Below are 18069 nucleotides of genomic sequence, written 5' to 3'. Positions count from 1 at the left end.
GGCTGACCTGTGGCATCCTATACTCTTGTTTAGTACTAGCCCACACAGATATGCAAGAACCAACTTTTTTTTGAATCATAACTATTCCCTTAAAATATACAAAAGAGGGCTGGAGAGTTGGCTCAGTGGTTAAGGGCACTGACTGCTCTTCCAGAGGTCCTGAGTTCAAATCCCAGCAACCACATGGTGGCTCACAACCATCTGTAATGGGATCTGATGCCCTCTTCTGGTGTGGTGTTAGCAGTTATCATCCCTCTCATAAACAGTGCAAAAGTCACCTCCCCAGTGCCGTGACAGAGCTGCATAAAAAAGGAAAGCTTCTGTCCTTAAGTCATTGTCACCTTTGAAATGTATGACCTAGGGACCCTCTTAAAAAAAGAGAAAACCCATCCCTGAGAAAGGATGACTTTAACTAATCACACAACTTCATCTGCAAGCTAACATTGTGTCTGTGTGTGTGGCTGAGGGTGTGGGAGGGTATGAGATCCCGAGCCCTGAAACAAAGTAATTTGAAGCCCTTGGGTGACACTTACAAGAAACATGGTTCTGAGTCAGATGATGGAGGTAAGAGAGGGCCTGGCCCCAAATCCCTGGGAAGAAACCAGGTCACAGAAGACAGCTGCTCACACTCAGAGCTCCTTCCCTTCTGTGTAGGTTGCAAAAACAGCAGAAATGGCAGGTGACAGTGGGGATACACATCTGTAATCCCAGAATTTGGGAGGTTCAAGGTCATCCTTGACTAACTACATAGAGCTTCAGGTCAATCTGGGCTACATGAGATATTCTTAAAAAACAAAGCAAAGGTGCACTGAATTGTACTCAATAGTAACAGTGCTTGCCATTCAAGACTGCTGATCTGTGATTCCCAGAGTCCATATAAAGATGTAAGGGGAGGGGGGGGCTGGAGAGATGGCTCAGCAACGACTGCTCTTCCAGAGGTCCTGAGTTCAATTCCCAGCAACCACATGGTAGCTCACAACTATCTGTAATGGGATCCAACGCCCTCTTCTGGTGTGTCTGAAGACAGCAAGAGTGTACTCATATACATAAAGTAAATAAATATTAAAAAAAAAAAAAAGCAAAGACAACAGCAGCACCCTGGCAGGTGCTGCCTAGAGAGGAGTAACTTGTACCTTTCCCTCTGTCTTGACAGTCCTGTAGGCTTGCAAAACTCAGCTTATGTCCCCCACAAAGTATGGTATAATCATCCATAAGCACACAAATATTTTCAGCTTGCAGCACGTGCAGTTTACTGCAGCCAGCCTCATCTTCCCAGTCAGTACCCTCCTGACAATCAACTAGCAGTGACACTCTTCTCTTCACACTTTCCTTTAGCAACCAGCAATGCTAACATCTGATAACTGTTTTCCAAGCATTAAAGTATCCATGGGCCTAGATCTTCAAACTTGATGGCTTGCTATTTGAATCTGGCACACAGGTTAGCATTTGTTGGCCTTATGCATGCAATGCCATCATTCAAGAAATAGAGGTAGAGTCAGGCATGGTAGCATGTGCCTTTAATCCCTGCACTCAGGAGACAGAGGCAGGAGGATCTCTGTGAGTTTGAGGCCAGCCTAATTTACAATATAAGTCCAGGACAGCCAGAGCTGTTACACAAAGAAACCCTGTCTCAAAAAACAAAAACGAAAGTTGAAGGCTAGCCTTTGTTATTGAGTGTGAGGTTAATCTGAGCTTCATGAGACTGTCTCAAAACAAAACAAAAGTAAATTAACTTTAACATCTTAAGACTAGATCTAGTTTCTCTTTTTAAAAAAAATCGAAAGATTTAAAAAATGTGGATATAAGATTTAAAAAATGTGGATATATAGGGTCCTTACTGTTGTACAGCAGAACTGAATAGAGGCAAGAAACTTCCTGGGTTGGGCATATTAATCCTAGCTTATGTGGTACCCAATGGAACAGATACTCGAGAGGCCCTTAGGTCACATCTACTTCTGAGCTCACTTGCAGTAGCTACTAAACCTAGTCACAGCTTCCCACTGCCAGGGCCTGCATCTCTCTGCCTACTTGAGGGCTCTCATTAACATTCAAGGTAGGCAAGAAACACAAGGTATTTAATGCCCAAAGAAATTCTAAAAATGTTCTATTTGTTAACTATGTTTATGTGTGTGTTTGTGTAGAAGTATGTACACGTCTGTGACACTGACCATGGTGGTAGATCCCTGGGGCTGGAGTTATATAGGTGGTTGTAAGCTAACCAACATGGGATCTGAGGACTGAACCCAGGACCTCTACAAGAGCAATATGAACTCTGAACCATTGAGTGATCTCTCCAACCCTTGACCTGCCAAAAAAAATTCTTAACTCTTAATTATTACACTTAAAAATACACACAACACACACTTGCTCTTCAGTGACACATTTCTTTGACACATTCCACACAACCATTCATAAGCTTAAAAGTAGGATTAAGTACAGTGGCAGTCCACTTGTGTGTGTATGTGTGATTTATAGGTGTACACGTGTTCTTGTGTGTGAGGCCCCAGGGTAATTTTCTTTATTATTTTCCACCCTATTTTTTTGAGACAGGGTCTGTCAGTGAATCTGAACAAGGCAATTTGGCTAGAGGGTTCTCCTGTCACTGCCTCCCCAGTGCTAGGATACACATGCCACTACATCTAACTCTTTTACAGTGAGTTCTGGGGATCTGAACTCAGAACCCTGTGCTTACATGGCAAGCACACAACTGGCTGAGCCACTGCCCTAGCCCCCTTTTTGTTTTGTTTAGAGACAGATCTCACTATATAGCACTGTGATGTATATGCTCAGCCCAGGGAGTGGTACTATTAGAAGGTGTGGCCCTGTTAGAGTTGGTATGTCACTGTGGGTGTGGCTTTAAGACCCTCATCCTAGCTGCCTAGAAGCCAGTATTCTGCTAGCAGCCTTCAGATGAAGATGTAGAACTCTCAGTTCCTCCTGCACCATGACTGCCTGAATGCTGCCATGTCCCCACCTTATTATTGGACTGAACCTTTGAACCTGTAAGCCAGCCCCAATTAAATGCTGTCCTTTTTAAGAGTTGCCTTGGTCATGGTGTCTGTTCACAGCAGAAAAACCCTAACTAAGACAAGCACTAACTGGCCGGACACTTGCTATGTGGCCCAGCTTGGCCAGCCCATCTATTGATGTACTTTATTTCTTTATGGGTCACTCTCCCTTCCTCTAGTTAACAACCTACCACATAAGGATGTTGCTCCCAGGTCTCTACCTCAGGGCTTACATTTAAGAGAATACAAATTGAGACACTTTGCTAGTCTGTCACGCCTATGCTATCTGCCTGGCTCCTAGGAACATGACTCTCAGAGCAAACTCTGACCAGGAGCTTCAGGTTATACCTTAATTCTGAGGGGTCTTCCTAACATCCCCAGAACAAGCACAAAGACAAACTCACCTCCCCCAAATAACTGTATTTGCCCCTGAGGATCTGCCGGTATAAACGAGTGCGGTTGTCATCCTCAAAGGGCATGGTGCCACTAAGCAGGATGTAGGCAATGACACCTAGTGCCCACATATCCACGGAATTGGTATAAGGTTTTCGAACCAGAACCTCAGGAGCAATGTACTCAGGTGTGCCACAAGTGGTCTTCATCAGGCAGTCGTCACCTTTCTTTCGGGCACTGGCCAAGCCAAAGTCAGTGATGATGATCTTGGAGTCAGTGCCTGGGTGGTAGTAAAGGAGATTCTCAGGCTTGAGGTCTCGGTGTGTAATGCCAAGGGCATGCAGATACCGCACACCATCCAGTACCATTTGCAGCACTCTTGTGGCATCCCGTTCAGTGAAAGAACCCTTGGCAATAATCCGGTCAAAGAGCTCACCACCAGTGGCCAACTCCATTACCATATATACACGCTCCTGTGTCTCAAACACTTCTACCAGTTGAATGATGTTGGCGTGGCGCACCCGGCGCAGCACTCGGAGCTCAGACTCACACACCTCCCGCCCTTCTCGGTACTTGGTTTCAATCATCTTGATAGCATATGGCTGTCGGGTTGCCCGATGCTCCACACGTACCACTCGGCTAAAGCTGCCTCGCCCAATTAGGGCCTTTATATCATACTTAGCTGTCACACGTGGGTCAAATTTGGCCCTGTACTTTGCCACCCTGGCCCTGCGTGGTGGTTCTGAGGGAGGCTCTGTGTGGCCAGTAGTGGGAACACCAGGGCAGGGTGGTGCATATTGACTGGTAGCTGGAAACCCAGCTTTGAGGGGGCCAACACTGTCCATCTCTGTGATGAAGTGCTTGTATACATCATTCTTGGTGCCACTGAAGGGCTCCACTTTCTTGACCAGATCCAGCTGCACATCCTTGGGTGGCTCAGGAAGGACCTTGCTTGTCCCACAGCCCATCACTGACACGGGGGCATCCTCTCCAGCGAGGCTGGCAGGACCTGCTCTGTAGGCAGTGCCCCGTCTACACCTATGCAAATAGAAAAGAGGGCAAGTCAGAACAGCCAGGGACACCCCTGAAGAACAGTTGTTATCCCTTTTCCTGCTTTCTTTCTTTTTTAAAAAAGCATTATTTATTTTCTGTATACGAGAACACTGTAGTTGTCTTCAGACATAATGGATGCCATTACAGATGGTTGTGAGCCACCATGTGGTTGCTGGGAATCAAACTCAGGACCCCTGGAAGAGCAGAGCAGTCAGTGATCTTAACCACTGAGCCATCTGTCCAGCCCCCTCCTGTTTTCTTGATAAATACAATCTAATTAAGAATGAAGTAAGATAAGGGTCAGGGAGATGAGTGGGAATGGGGTGCATGATGTAAAACTAACAAAGAATCAATTAAAAACTCACAAACAACAACAAAGAATAAAGTCAGACATGGTGGTGCATATCTGTAATTCTAGCACTCTGGAGGCAGAGACTGGAAGATCATGCAAGTTTGAGGCCAGTTCTGATCCACATAGCAACTTGTAGGCCATCCAAGGCTACATACTGAGACTGTCTGAAAAAACAAACAAAAACTGACCAACAATAACCTATCTGCAAAGGGATGCCTTTCACCTCTCAAGCTGTTATAGTAGGAGATAGGAAGATGGCTCAGCAGTTTAAGAACACTGGCTGCTCTTCCAGAGGACCCAAGTCTGACTTCTAGCACACGTATGGCAGCTAAAAACTGTCTGTAATTCCAGTTCCAGGGGATCTGATGCCTCTTCCAGCCTCCCATGGCCAGGCACACATACATGGTACATAGACATACATGGTACACAGCACGCCCATACACATAAAAATTTCAAGTAAAATAAAAATAAAAACAAAGCCAGATAATGATGACTCATGCCTTTAATCCCAGCACTCAGGAGGCAGAGGCAGGTAGATCTCTGAGTTTGAGGCTAGCCTGGTCTATAGAGCGGGTCCCAGGAGAGCCAGGGCCACACAGAGAAACCTTGCCCAGAAAAACAAACAAAAAATTAAAACAAATAGAAACAAAGATGTTAGAGTACAGAAGCTAGGTACAGTAATAACTTACACCTATGATTTCAAATTTTAGGAGGTTGAGGGAGGAAGATTATCATAAGTTCAAGACCAGGTGAGGCTAGAATAGGTTCTGAGAGGTTACAGAGACCCTGTCTCAAAACAAACAAACAAACAAACAAACAAAAAAAGCCCAGGTCTGATCTCACTAGATCAAATTTCATGTTGTTTTTCAAGCCTAAGAGGGGCAAGAATGTTCACCAGACACCATTGTTGGGTTCTTTTTCCCCCCTCTAGTCTTCCTGGGCCCTTCTAGTTGAAACTTCATATTTCCTAAATGTTAAACATCACTCCTCATTATTCTGGGTCATCTTTCTGACGTAGAGTGTTAAAAACCTCTTCCAGCATCATCACCCACTAGAACTCATAAAACTCCCACAGAATCAACTAAACAGGGCTCATCACGGAGCCTGCACTGGTCTGCACTAAGTCTTCAGCATATATGTTATGGTTGTTAGCTTTGTGTTTCTGTGAGAATCCTCAGAGTGGGAGTGGAAGTATCTCTGACCCTTTTGTCTGCTCTTGGGACCCTTGTTCTTTTCTACCTGTTGCCTTGCCCAGCCCCAATATGAGGATTTGTACTTAGTCTTACTGCATCTTGTTATGCTGTGTTGAGCTGATATCCCTGGGAGGCCTGCTCTTTCCTGAAGGAAAACAGAGGAGAGGATGTAGGAATTGGAAAGGATGAGGGTGGTGTGTGGGCTGGGATGAGTTGAAGTTGAGGGAGAGGAAATCTGTCAGGATGAGGGAATTAAAAAAAAAAAAAAAAAAGGTAAAATGCTTGCGCGCGCGCGCGCACGCGCACACACACACACACACACACACAGAGAAAAGGAAAAACAAAACAAAACAAATCCATCAGATATAAAGAAAGACTTTGATAAGCACAACTCAAGAGTTAAGATTTCATTTAGTATGCCAATATGATACTCAGCAAAATAAAGTTTACCTTTCCTTACATGAAAGGAAACAATTCATCTTCCGGGTTTGGTATTACCAACTGCAAAGGTAAGTCCACATGAACTTACACGATGTGTGTAGTCTTCAAAATTTTAAATTTGTATTACATTTATTTACTTATTTACATATGTGTTTATTTGTGCATGTGTGCATCTGTGTGTGTGGGGAGGTGAGTTGCAGTAATTCTGCAGGAATCAAGTCTCAAGCAACCATGTGGGTTCTGCGAGTTGAACTCAGGTCACTGGACCAGTCCTCCTAATTCAGAACATCATATTTAAATAAAGACACTTAGAAAGTAGATTCCTTCTGATTGAAGGCAAAGATTAAAACTGTGAACCAAAAATTCTGCAGACTTGTCTCTTCCTTCAGGAAAACAAATGTATTGAAACCCAGGAGGAAGACCATTCTTGGGCCAGCATTTCTGAGGCAGAGAACAGGCCTCTGGCCCCTGATCTTCAAGCAATATCTACCACTGACAAGAGGGTGAGAGGACATGCAAACTGCATGAATATCTAGCATGGGCCACTCAGAAGTCACTTCTATCTGGTGAGGAAGAGCAACTCTAGATTTACCAACAATTAGCTATACCTAGCCAAACAAATTTGATGATAAAAACTAAGGTTTAGGAAATGCCCTAAATTTTCCCTTTAAATAAAGTTAGCAATAAGGCACCATGTTTATTTCAATTAGAAGGCTGCTATCAATACTCTAGCAACTCAAATAGAGATTGAAACTGGAAGAGAAGAGGTACCAGCTCTGAAGGCTAGGGGACACATGCAAGATCCTCCAGATGAAGACTGCTCCCCATTCCAATCACATCTGTTTTGTTGTTGTTTCTTGAGACAGGGTCTCACTATGTAGTCCTGACTAGCCTAGAACTCACTATGTAGACAAGGCTAGCTTCAAACCCATAGAAATTCACTGTCTATGCTTTTCATATGCTCAGCTCCAATCATGTCTACTGTATTAGGGTTTTACTACTGTGAAGAGATACCTGACGCTATAGACATGACCAGCCAAGAGAGCTAGGGGGAACTTATCCAAAGCCACTCAAGTAGTAGTGGCCAATCATGGACTCTGGGCTCCCAGTTCTCCTTGCAAAGATCTTTTCATTGGACAGTAAAGGTTTCAGAAGTATATAGGCCTAGCAGAACTTGACTTCATCAGATCAAAGCCTGAACTGTTTCCTTATATCACTAAGGTACTGAGTCAATACACCTCCGCTGAGCCCTTTTCTCAAGAGCCTATGTTCAGAAACCCAAATACCAACTATATAATGCAGCTCAAAGATTTATTTTTCTACAAAAGTCTTGCTATGTCTCCCTAATTGACCTTGAACTCACAATGTAGGCAGGCTGGCTTCTAATTTGCAGTTATCCTGCTAAACACTCGAGTGCTGGGATTGCAGGAATGCGCCCTCAGTCCTGCTGCATAGCTTTACTCTCTACTGCCTCTCATTACAGCACTGTCAGCTCCTTGAGCCTGATTATCAGCAATCAGGGCCACCCTTAGACCTGGCAAAGTGTGAAGCTCAGGAAGCATTCAGTCTGTCAACAATGGTAGACACTTGGTTTCCTATTTGCTGTGAGTCAACAATGAAAGGTTCTAAGTTATTTTTAAGACTTAGAAAGAAGCCACAATGGTGGCTCATCATCCTCAACAACAATGGTCTTAAAGGTTTTATTTGGGTTTTAAAGGTTACTTGAACCTCAAAGTAAGTCTGTCCACAAGCTTCCAGACTTAATTTTATTTATGGGGAAAGCCAGGAGTAAAGAGCTAGCAACAGAAGCCTGGTTTGTGGATCTCTCCCAATGGTAAAAAACAAGCATTTGTCCCTCTCCAATACTACCCACCAACCATTTTTCCCCACAGTAAAGCAAGATAACCTTTAAACTTCTACAGATCCTGAACCAAACTGGGTACAGTGGTACATACCTTTAAACCCAGCACTCAGGAGGCAGAGGCAGACAAATCTCTGAGTTTAAGGACAGCTAGAGCTACAAAGAAATAAATAACCAGAAGACCCTGGGCTGTTTTGGGAGGCAGTGGTCTCAGGAGCAGGTGATGGCTAAACTGTACTTCTCATCATCACCACACAAAACACACACCGAAGACTCTGTCCTTTAGATAGGCTCTTCAACAGGAGCAGCTGCAGACATGGGGAGAACTCTGTCTCTCTACAACTAGGAGACTGACCCAGCAACTCCATTTCTAGAAACAACACTGCAAAACCACTTTCACAAGGGAACACATATCCCTATGAGAAAACTCATGGTACATTCATCAACACAATGAAAAATTAGGGGCCAGAAATACAACTTATACCCAAGTTCTTACCCAGCACAACATAAGTAATTCTTTTTAAGTTGGAGAATTAGAGCATGGGGACTGCTCTATCATTAGCTATCTGTCCTAAAACCACGAGAGCCTGAATTTGGGTCCCCAACAACCATGTGGAAAGCTGGCATTATGAAACAAAAATGTAATGCCAACACGCTGAAGACAGGGGATGCAGGAAGATTCCTGGAGCTCATGGCCTGCAATCCTTACCCACCTGGTTCAGGCTCAGTGAGATCCTGTGTCAGTGAATTAGGCAGAGGGGTTAGAGAGATGACTCGGAGATTTAGGGCACTTGCTTTTGCAGAGAACTTGTTCATTTCCAACACACACGGTGGCTCACAACTACCCCTAACTGGTCCCAGAAAATCTAATGCCCTCTTTTGACGTCCACAGACACATATGTAGACAATCTTACACATAAAGTAAAATTAACAAATTTAAAAATATTTCTGAAGCAAGAGTGAGAGTAACAGAGACAACATCTGACATTTACCTTTGGCCTCCATCTACTTATAGGTGCACACATCTGTGTATGCACCCTCAAACACGTGCACATGCATGCTTACACACAAACATGTACACACATATAAACACACACACACACACACGAAACAAATAAATTTTAAAAACATAACTAGCTTTAACTCTAGCACTCAAGAGGCAGGGGCAAGCAGATCTCTGGGAGTTTGAGGCCAGCTTTGTCTATAGTTAGTTTCAGGACTGTCAAGGCTTCATAGAGAAACAAACAAAAAACTATAAGTAAAAAATGTTCTAAGTAGCTTAGCACATGTCTGTAATCCCAGCACTTGAGAGACTGAGGAAGGACGTACAGCAAGTGTGAAGCCACTCAGAGGCACACGAGATTGCTTCACAGAGGAGAGGCACTAGCGAGATGGCTCAAAAGGTTAAGAGTGCTGGCTCAAACATGCCACTCTGAGTTTACTCACCAGAACCCACATGGGATAAGGAGCCAACACACTCTTACAGGTTGTCCCCTGACCCCCACCATGTACACGTGTGACACGTGGGCACACACTCTAACACAAAGTAAATAAACAAATGTAAGAGAAGAAAAGTTTTTTAAAGCAAAACTTAGAAACAACCCACATAGTCAGCAATGAGAGTATTAATTCCAAACCAGTCAGAGCTACACAATGAGACCCTAAAAAATGAAGCAAAACAAAAACAAAAGGGGGCATAAAAATTAATTAAAATAATTCATACAACAGAATTCTCTCCAGTGATGCAATGGAAAGATACATTACAACCTTTCAGTATAGTGCAGTGGTGGAGAACTTGCCTAATATGTGCCAGCCCAGCCCTCAGTATAACAGGAAGGAGAGCAAAATGATGTAAATCAACATCAATACTATATACCGGGATCGATACCTGTGATGTACTGTAGAATAAACCTAAGTGTGTGCATCTATTATGCCTAATGACTTTTTTTCACTGATTATTTTACTTGTTGAGAGGGTCTTATATAGCCCATGCTGACCTTGAACTTGCTATGTAAAGATGACTTTAAATTCCTGATCCTCCGGCTTCTACTCCAAAGTTCTGAGACCACAGGCCTGCATCTCCATGCCCAGTCCTTTGAGGTGCTAGGGACTGAACTTGGGCTTCATGACTGCTAGGCAAACACTCCATCTGAGCTGTATCTCCAGCTCTTCTCCTTTCTTAGATATGATTTTGTTGTTGTTGTTATACAAGACATTAGATCAAAAGGCTTCACACACTCAAAGAAGGTGGCTCAACACTGAGCTATATCTTGGCCCCATTTTGGTGGTTGTGGTTTTAAAACTTCTTAGCCAGGGAGTGGTGATCCATGCCTTTAATCCCAAAACTAGGGAGGTAGAGGTAGTAGATCTCTTAACTTTGAGGCCAGCATAGTTCAGGCTCTGTAGCTCAAGACAGCCAGGACTACCCAGAGAAACAAACCCTATCTTGAATATACATATATATATATATATATATATATATATATATGGCGTGTGTGTATATATACACAGACCTTTATTCCCAGCACTTTGGAGGTAATGTAGCAAGTTCCAGGCTAGCCAGGATTACTGTCTCAAAAACATTATTATTATTATTATTATTACTATTGTTATTCTGTATATGATGTATATGTAAGTACAGGTACATTCACTATGTCATATCATGTATATAGAGGTTAGAAAACAACCTTTTGCTTTGTTTTGTTTTTGTGTAGTCTTGGCTGTCCTGGAATTCAGTCTGTAGACCAGGCTGGCCTTGATCAAACTCAGAGATTTGCTTGCCTCTGTCTCCCCAGTACTGGGATTAAAGGGGTGTGTGTGTGTGTGTGTGTTCACGAAACCACTGCCTGGCAATTATTTTTATTAATCCCACCCTCAGAAATACAGATCTAGTAATTTTTTCTGAGTTTTCCTTTCTAGCCCACAAATGTTTACCAATTTCCTGCCTTGGAAAAACTCTTAGGACAGTGATAAAAAGAAGATATAGTCTTTGCTTTCAAAGGATTTAAAGTCTGGACATTGCAACATAAAATCCTTTGACCCATTAATTTTCTTTTCAAGACAGGTTCTTACTACACAGCTCTGGCTATGAATGTCTTGGAACTCACTATGTAGACCAGATTGGTCTCGAACTCACAGAGATCCGCCTGCCTCTGCCTCCCAAGTGCTGGGATTAAAGGTGTGCATCACTCTTATGATACCCTGAAAGCCACTTTCAATTTTCAGGCTGAAAAACTGCTGTCAGGCAATCTTCTTACAGCAAAGGAAAACATCACATATGTTTTTACATATGCTGACAATGAAAGACTGTGTCAAGAATTAGTTCAGTGATGACCTAACCAATATGATACTAAGATTTTTGGAAAGTAAAAGGTGTTAGGAAAAGCCTCTTTCCAGCTCTCAGTTTTCAGAATTCCTTACCTCTTTCTAGGGTATTACTTCTCAAATTCTCTACATATACCAAGATATGCACAGAGAATAACAATTCTGTATGATGCCCTAGGCCAATGAAGACAGCTGCTCTCAGCTCTCCTCAAGTTTAAGGATTAATAGTGTCAACTGCTTACAGCACAGTCACATCACCACAGAGCTGGTTAAGCACCAAGAAAGGTCAGAGTTGCCCATAGAACACGCTAATACTAACAAAACCAAATGAAAGGCCAAACCAACTATTTTACCGAGACCCGTCAACATGGGTCGAGTTCGCACCAAGACTGTGAAGAAGGCGGCCTGGGTCATCATGGAGAAGTACTACACATGTCTGGGCAATGACCTCCACACCAACAAGCGCATGTGCAAGGAAATGGCCATTATCCCCAGCAAGACACTTCGGAACAAGATAGCTGGCTATGTCACGCATCTGATGAAGCGCATTCAGAGAGGTCCTGTGAGAGGTATCTCTATCAAGATGCAGGAAGAGGAGAGAAAGAGGAGAGATAACTATGTTCCTGAGGTCTCTGCCCTAGATCAGGAGATCATTGAGGTAGATCCTGACACCAAGGAAATGCTGAAGCTTCTGGACTTTGGCAGTCTCTCTAACCTCCAGGTCACTCAGCCTACAGTTGGGATGAATTTGAAAACGCCACGTGGAGCTGTTTAATCTGTGATGCCATATTTTCAATAAACTTGAAAACAAAACAAACAAACAAACAAAAAAAAAAAAAAAAAAAAAAAAAAAGGCCAAACCAAACTTTCACTCATTCAACTATCACCTTGTGACTGACTCAAGACTTTAGCATCCATTTCAGATTCCACAGGCACTCGGATCTTCAAAGGCATTCTGTTCCAAGTAACAAGAAGATCTGAGATGTGAAACTATACCTCAGTGTCAGAGACAAGCAAGTTTCCTGAAGGCTGCACTTTCTCTGGCTCATCTATTCAACTTAAGTATAGGATTAAAATTAGACTTAGGAAAAAAAAAAAAATCCGAGAGGAAAAAAAAAAAAAATTAGACTTAGAAAACTTGCCAATTCAGCAAATTCATCCACTAGTAAATTAGCATCCCAAAGCCCTTTAGGGGAGTAATCAACAGCATCTATCTGTTAAGAAATGCTGTTTTCAGAGCTCTGATATCTACAAGTAACCTTGAAGAAAACACCAAACACAAGGCATCATCCTACACATAGCTCAATATGAAGAACAATTTTAAAAGACATTTTGCCAGGCAGTAGTGGTATGCACCTTTGATCCCAGCACCCAAGAGACAGAGACAGGCAATCTTTGTGAGTTTGAGGTCAGCCTGGTATACAGAGTGAGTTCTAGGAAAGCCAGAATTACACAAAGAACCCTACCTTAAAAAACCAAAGGGGGAAAATGATGACATTTTCTAGCTGAGAATGGTGGGAAAGGCCCATAATCCAAACTACTCAGGAAGCTGAGGCAGGAAAATCCCAGGACCTGTCTTAGCTACGGAGTGAGTTCAAGACCAGCTTAGGCAACATAGTAAAACCCCATCTCAAAATCAAAAGTGAGAAAGATAGCTGGGATTCTACCTCAGTGGCAAAGTTAGTTCTTGATAGGTCCAATCCTTAGTACTAGAAAAAAACAAAACAAAACAAAAACTTCAACCATGATGTGGCTGGCAAAAGATCTCAGTGGGTAAAAGTACCTGCTACCAAGACTGACAAACTAATTCTATCTAGAACCATTAAGAGAAACAACTCTCAAAAATTATCTCTGACCTACTTATCTATGAACTGGCTTGTACACACACAGAGTGAGAGACAGACAGACAGACAGACAGACAGGGAAGTTTTCTGGGATCAGGGTGTTCCTCAACAGTATATAACTGGCATATATTTAGATCTTTCAAAGTCTTTCCAAGGTATGGGCAACAATCCATTACATGAGTTTATGAGACCAATAGCTTCCGGGGCAATAAACAAATCTTCATCCAAGAAGTACAGTAATGTCATTAGCTTATGCTATCTTATTTTCAAAACAGAGTCTCACTCTATAGCCCAGGCTGGACTGACTGGTGACCTCACTATAGAAGCAGGACTGACCTCAAACTCAGAGCAATCCTCCTGTCTCAGTCCCTTAAATACTGGAACTAAAGGTGTGCACAACCATGCCCTGACTTCGTCATTTATCAAATTTTTCTGAAAAGGGGATACAGCTCAGCTGGTTGAATTCAAAATGCCCAGGGTTAATCACCAAACAGGAGGAGGAAGGAGACTTAAAAACAACCTTAAAAGCACTGGTTTCTATCTCATATCTTGTTTCCTTCTTTGTTTTGCTTGAGATAGGGTCTCACTCTGTCGTCCTGGCTGACTTGATACTTGATATGCAATCTAGGATCATCTCAAATCCATGGCAATCCTGCTCCTGTTTCCCAAATGCTGGAGTTACATCATTTAAGCTACCATACAACTTCCAAAATCAAACTATAAACTGACCATGTAGATAACTGAAAAGGGTTCAGGCCCTGAGTTCAATTTCTATCAACAACAGAAAAGAAATAGTGAAAAAAAAAAATTCCCCAAGACAGCCTCTATAATCAGATTACCCTTTAACTTTTGGACATCTTTCTGCTTCTGTCTCAAGGGTGTGGTGATCACAGGGAAGCATTACCATACCAAGACTTTAGGAATTTTTGTTTTTGAGACAGGGTCTCATATAGTCCAGGTTTGTCCTAAACATGCTATGTAACCTAAACTGGCCTTTACTGATAAGAAGTGTAGGCCACCATATTTAGCTAAGAGAAAAATTCTTGAATATGCATCTTGAAAAATTACTCGGACATGTCGTTGTTTGCTGTGACTATCTCAGATGCTGGCTGTGACAGATGTTTCCTAAGGCTTAATCTGTATCCATACAAAAGTCAGTGTCCCAATAGCTTTAACTAAACACTACTGCTGTGTGAACGCAGGGCAGAGTTTTCCAAGGAAAAGATATAGATGGTAGATTTAAAAGGACACAGGTAAACTTCCTATACTGGTGGGTGAGGGTGGAAATAAAGGAAGTTTCACAGAGAAAGCAGCTATCTGAACCTGGAAGGTGTGAAACCACAGACCTAACAGGAGGCTCACATGCCTCAACAAGTGCCCAGGTGTTCACTGTAGGGCTACACAGGCCACATCCAATTATGAAGAGCTATGAATGCTGCAGGCTCCAAGGCTTAGTTTTTCCCTACAGTGACTAAAGGAGGCAATTTTAACTAGTGATTTTTCTGGTGGGAATTATCCATGCAGCAGCTTCGGAGGACTGAGCGGGGTTCTCCTTGTAAGTATGACAGGTTTGCCTTGCAAGCGACCCAGCTGGACTCTCTGGCCCTTTTTCCAGCCAGTACATGGAAGCGATCGATGACCCCCCGCAGGACCCTGGCGTTCTGTCGCAAGGGAAGGGTGTGGAGTAGTCGCCGCACACAACGTTATAACAACCTGACCCGCGCTGGACGCGGGACGTCTGGGCAGCAGACAGGCAGCTGGCCAAGCCCATCGGGCCTAAAGCGCCAGGAGGTTTCGAGGCCATGCCCGGAGACCGCGGGTAGACACAGCCCGGCCTGCTCCCCAGCCCACAGGCCCCAGTGCACAGGGGTCGAAGGCTCGGAGTCGCGCCAGGCCCTGGCCGCGGCCGAACTCGCCGGCCCCTCACGCCGGTCAGGCCGAAGCCCCGAGCCGGAAGGCCTCACCTCGCGCGGGCGGCGGGCTCTTCGGAGTCTCGGCGGCTCAGCCCACCGTCTCCCAGCCCAGGCCACGGGCGCCGCCGCCATCCTCCCGCGTCAGCGTGGTGGCGTCATTACCGCGCGCGCCTGACGCCAAAACAAACTTGGGCGGCCCCGGGGAGGAAGAGAGGCGGAGCCTCCGGACGCGGACTCGGTGGGCGTCCTCTGAGTGCTGCCAATCGACGTCTTTGGGGCAGCGAAGGGCTCTGCGGGTGGGTCTATTAGCGGCTCATCGGCGGCGGGGAGCAGGTTGTGGGAGGGAAGAGTTCTGGGAAATGTAATGACTGAGAGAAATGGGGGGGGAAATGTCAAAATTCTAGAAATGAAGGGGTTCTTGAAGGGAAAGAGAGTGCGTCACCACGCCCGGGATAATTTGTTTTTAATTTATCGATGCAAAAACATTTAAATGAATCATGAGACAGAAAAAAAAAAAAAAAAAAAAAAAAAAGATTTTTACCAAGCTGGGCATAGTGGCCTTTAATCCCAGCACTCAGGCAGGACTCTTTAAAAAAAAAAAAAAAAAAAAAAAGGAAAAGAAAAGAAATCATTTGCCTATTTTGCTTGTTAAAGCTTTAACAGTATTTTATCTTTCAAAAAAAGTAAAAGTTGTTTCAAAGCCTAGTATGTTGTTAGTACTTTTAGCCTGTAATCGTAGTACTTTGGAAGCAGCAGCAAGACTTTACTTTGAGGCTAACCTGTATACTAAGGCCCTATCTAAATAAACAAATTATCAGTGTGTTCCCACATTCCTGCAATCCTGGCACTCAGGAATCTAAGAGGATATTGCAGTGAGGTCAAAAACAGCCAGGGTAATAGGAGTTCTAGGTTTTCTTGGGATACAGATTAAGACAATGTCTCAAAATAGCAACAATGAAATTTGTTTCCCAAAGGGTAATGGAATTACTAAAAACATGGACTTTAACCTGGCATGTGTGCTTTGGAAAGCAGAGACAGATGGACCTCTGAGTTTAAAGCCAGCATGGTCTGTCTATAGAACAGGATACCCAGGGCTGCTGCACAAGACCTTGCCTAAAAGACAGCATGAGGAGGGGTGATATCACAAGATGGGGGGCTTCGGCTTCTCAGAAGAGACAGGGAAGATGGAAAGGGGGAGGACTTGAGTGACAGATCACTGGGACAAGGGGAAGGACTGATAGGTTGAACTGTGTTGTAAAGTGAATGAATAAATAAATTTAATAACAACAACAACAACAACAAAAAAAGGAGCATTGACTTTGGGGCCAAATCTGGGATTCAATTTCAGCTCTGAGATTTCCACAGTTATATGAATTCTTAGGGAAGATGTCACCCTCAAGCCTTTTGATACATATTTCCTATCCTTCTAATGATTATACACATATTATAACCATAATTTTAACCTCACAATAAAAAATAATATAGAATTTCAAAGTTGATGACACTCGGAAATCTATATGCTTTCATTTGATAAGATATTTGGCAAGTCAATATGGTATCCTATATCCTGGTGCTGGTTTGGGCTCTAGGGAAAAGCACTAGCCTGGCAGGAGAAAGTGTGCTGGTGTGGTGGCAACTGGACCCAGGCTATCTGAACAGTAAACTACACCTTGTCTATAGATCTACAGCTGTAGAACACTGTAGCCATGTGCTTAGACCTAGGCAGCTGTGCCCAAGCACCAGCATCTTGGCTCTCATCCCAGCCCTCTGCTCTAGCTCTGAGATAAAACCCATAAAGCCTTTAAGCCCCTGGCCAGAGAGCAAATTCTTCCCCCACTCATCCTCCCATCCCGGCCCATGGAAGAGTAGGGACTTAGGGAGCAAAACATCAGGGTAAAAGTAGGTCACTATAGGAGGATTGTAATCCCCCCACAATGGCTGGCCAGAGCAGCCATTGCTGCTCTCAGAAGCATGCTGTTCCTGGACATTTAATAGGTCTAGAAAACTATCAGGATCTGAAGCCCCAGCACATCCCTCTCAACCATACGCACAGGCTGAGGGAGGTGTCCCAAGATGACATGCCCTGGAATCATTTTTAGTACAAACTGATGTTGAGTTTAAAAATGCCTGTGTTGAAGTTATAGATTCTTTCATTCCTCATTCTCCACGGTGCACTCTTTATTCTTAGATTGGGAGCTAGAGTCACAAAACGTACCCTTTACCTTTGAGGGGGTCCACATTTGGGAATTGTCACTAGGATGTAGGCAATAATCCAGTGTTATACTGAGACAGGGAAAAGCCCCAGTTCTGCAAATCCAGAGATACTTTTAATTCAGTTCATATTCTGTAACAGAGTACTTCCTATATGAGGTGAGAACTACCAAGAAATAGCTGTTTCTTGTTGACCAAGAAGAATTAGAGAAAATACTCTAACAACAACAACAAAAAAAATGTGAATTGGGCATGGTAGTCCATGACTTTAATCCCAGCACTCAGGAGGCAAATATCTATCTCCAGCAAGATGGTAACCAAGCATTGTGACCTGAGTTCAGTCCCTGAGATCTGTATAGTAGGAGAGAATTGATTCCAGTTAGTTTTCTCCTGACCCCCACATGTGTACCGTGTCACATCCACAAGCATATCTACACAACAATAAATGTATTTTATAAAATGGATAGCTCTTTGCC

General features: G+C 43.5%; 2 protein-coding genes across 2 annotated transcripts in view; one reads left to right on the top strand and one right to left on the bottom strand.

The window, feature by feature from the left end:
- The window catches only part of PSKH1 (protein serine kinase H1), a 28122-nt gene extending 12563 nt beyond the window's left edge, over positions 1 to 15559 (bottom strand). Inside the window, exons 1-2 of the mRNA XM_080937095.1 lie at positions 15434 to 15559; positions 3413 to 4439 (exon numbers count right to left, since the gene is read on the bottom strand). Coding sequence (XP_080793221.1) covers positions 3413 to 4369 — 957 coding nt within the window. The 5' untranslated portion in view covers positions 4370 to 4439; positions 15434 to 15559. The remainder of the gene's footprint in view (positions 1 to 3412; positions 4440 to 15433) is intronic.
- LOC308436245 (small ribosomal subunit protein eS17-like) lies at positions 11993 to 12400 on the top strand (the record flags this gene model as incomplete). The annotated part of the gene is made up of 1 exon (XM_080937106.1): positions 11993 to 12400. The coding sequence occupies one exon, from the start codon at positions 11993 to 11995 to the stop codon at positions 12398 to 12400; it is 408 nt and encodes a 135-aa protein (XP_080793232.1).
- Positions 15560 to 18069: the final 2510 nt, after the last annotated feature.

Source organism: Micromys minutus, assembly GCF_963924665.1.
Source record: "Micromys minutus genome assembly, chromosome: 24".
NCBI lineage: Eukaryota > Metazoa > Chordata > Mammalia > Rodentia > Muridae > Micromys > Micromys minutus.
The sequence above is the reverse complement of the archived record's forward strand: the minus strand, read 5'-3'. Positions and strand labels throughout refer to the sequence as shown.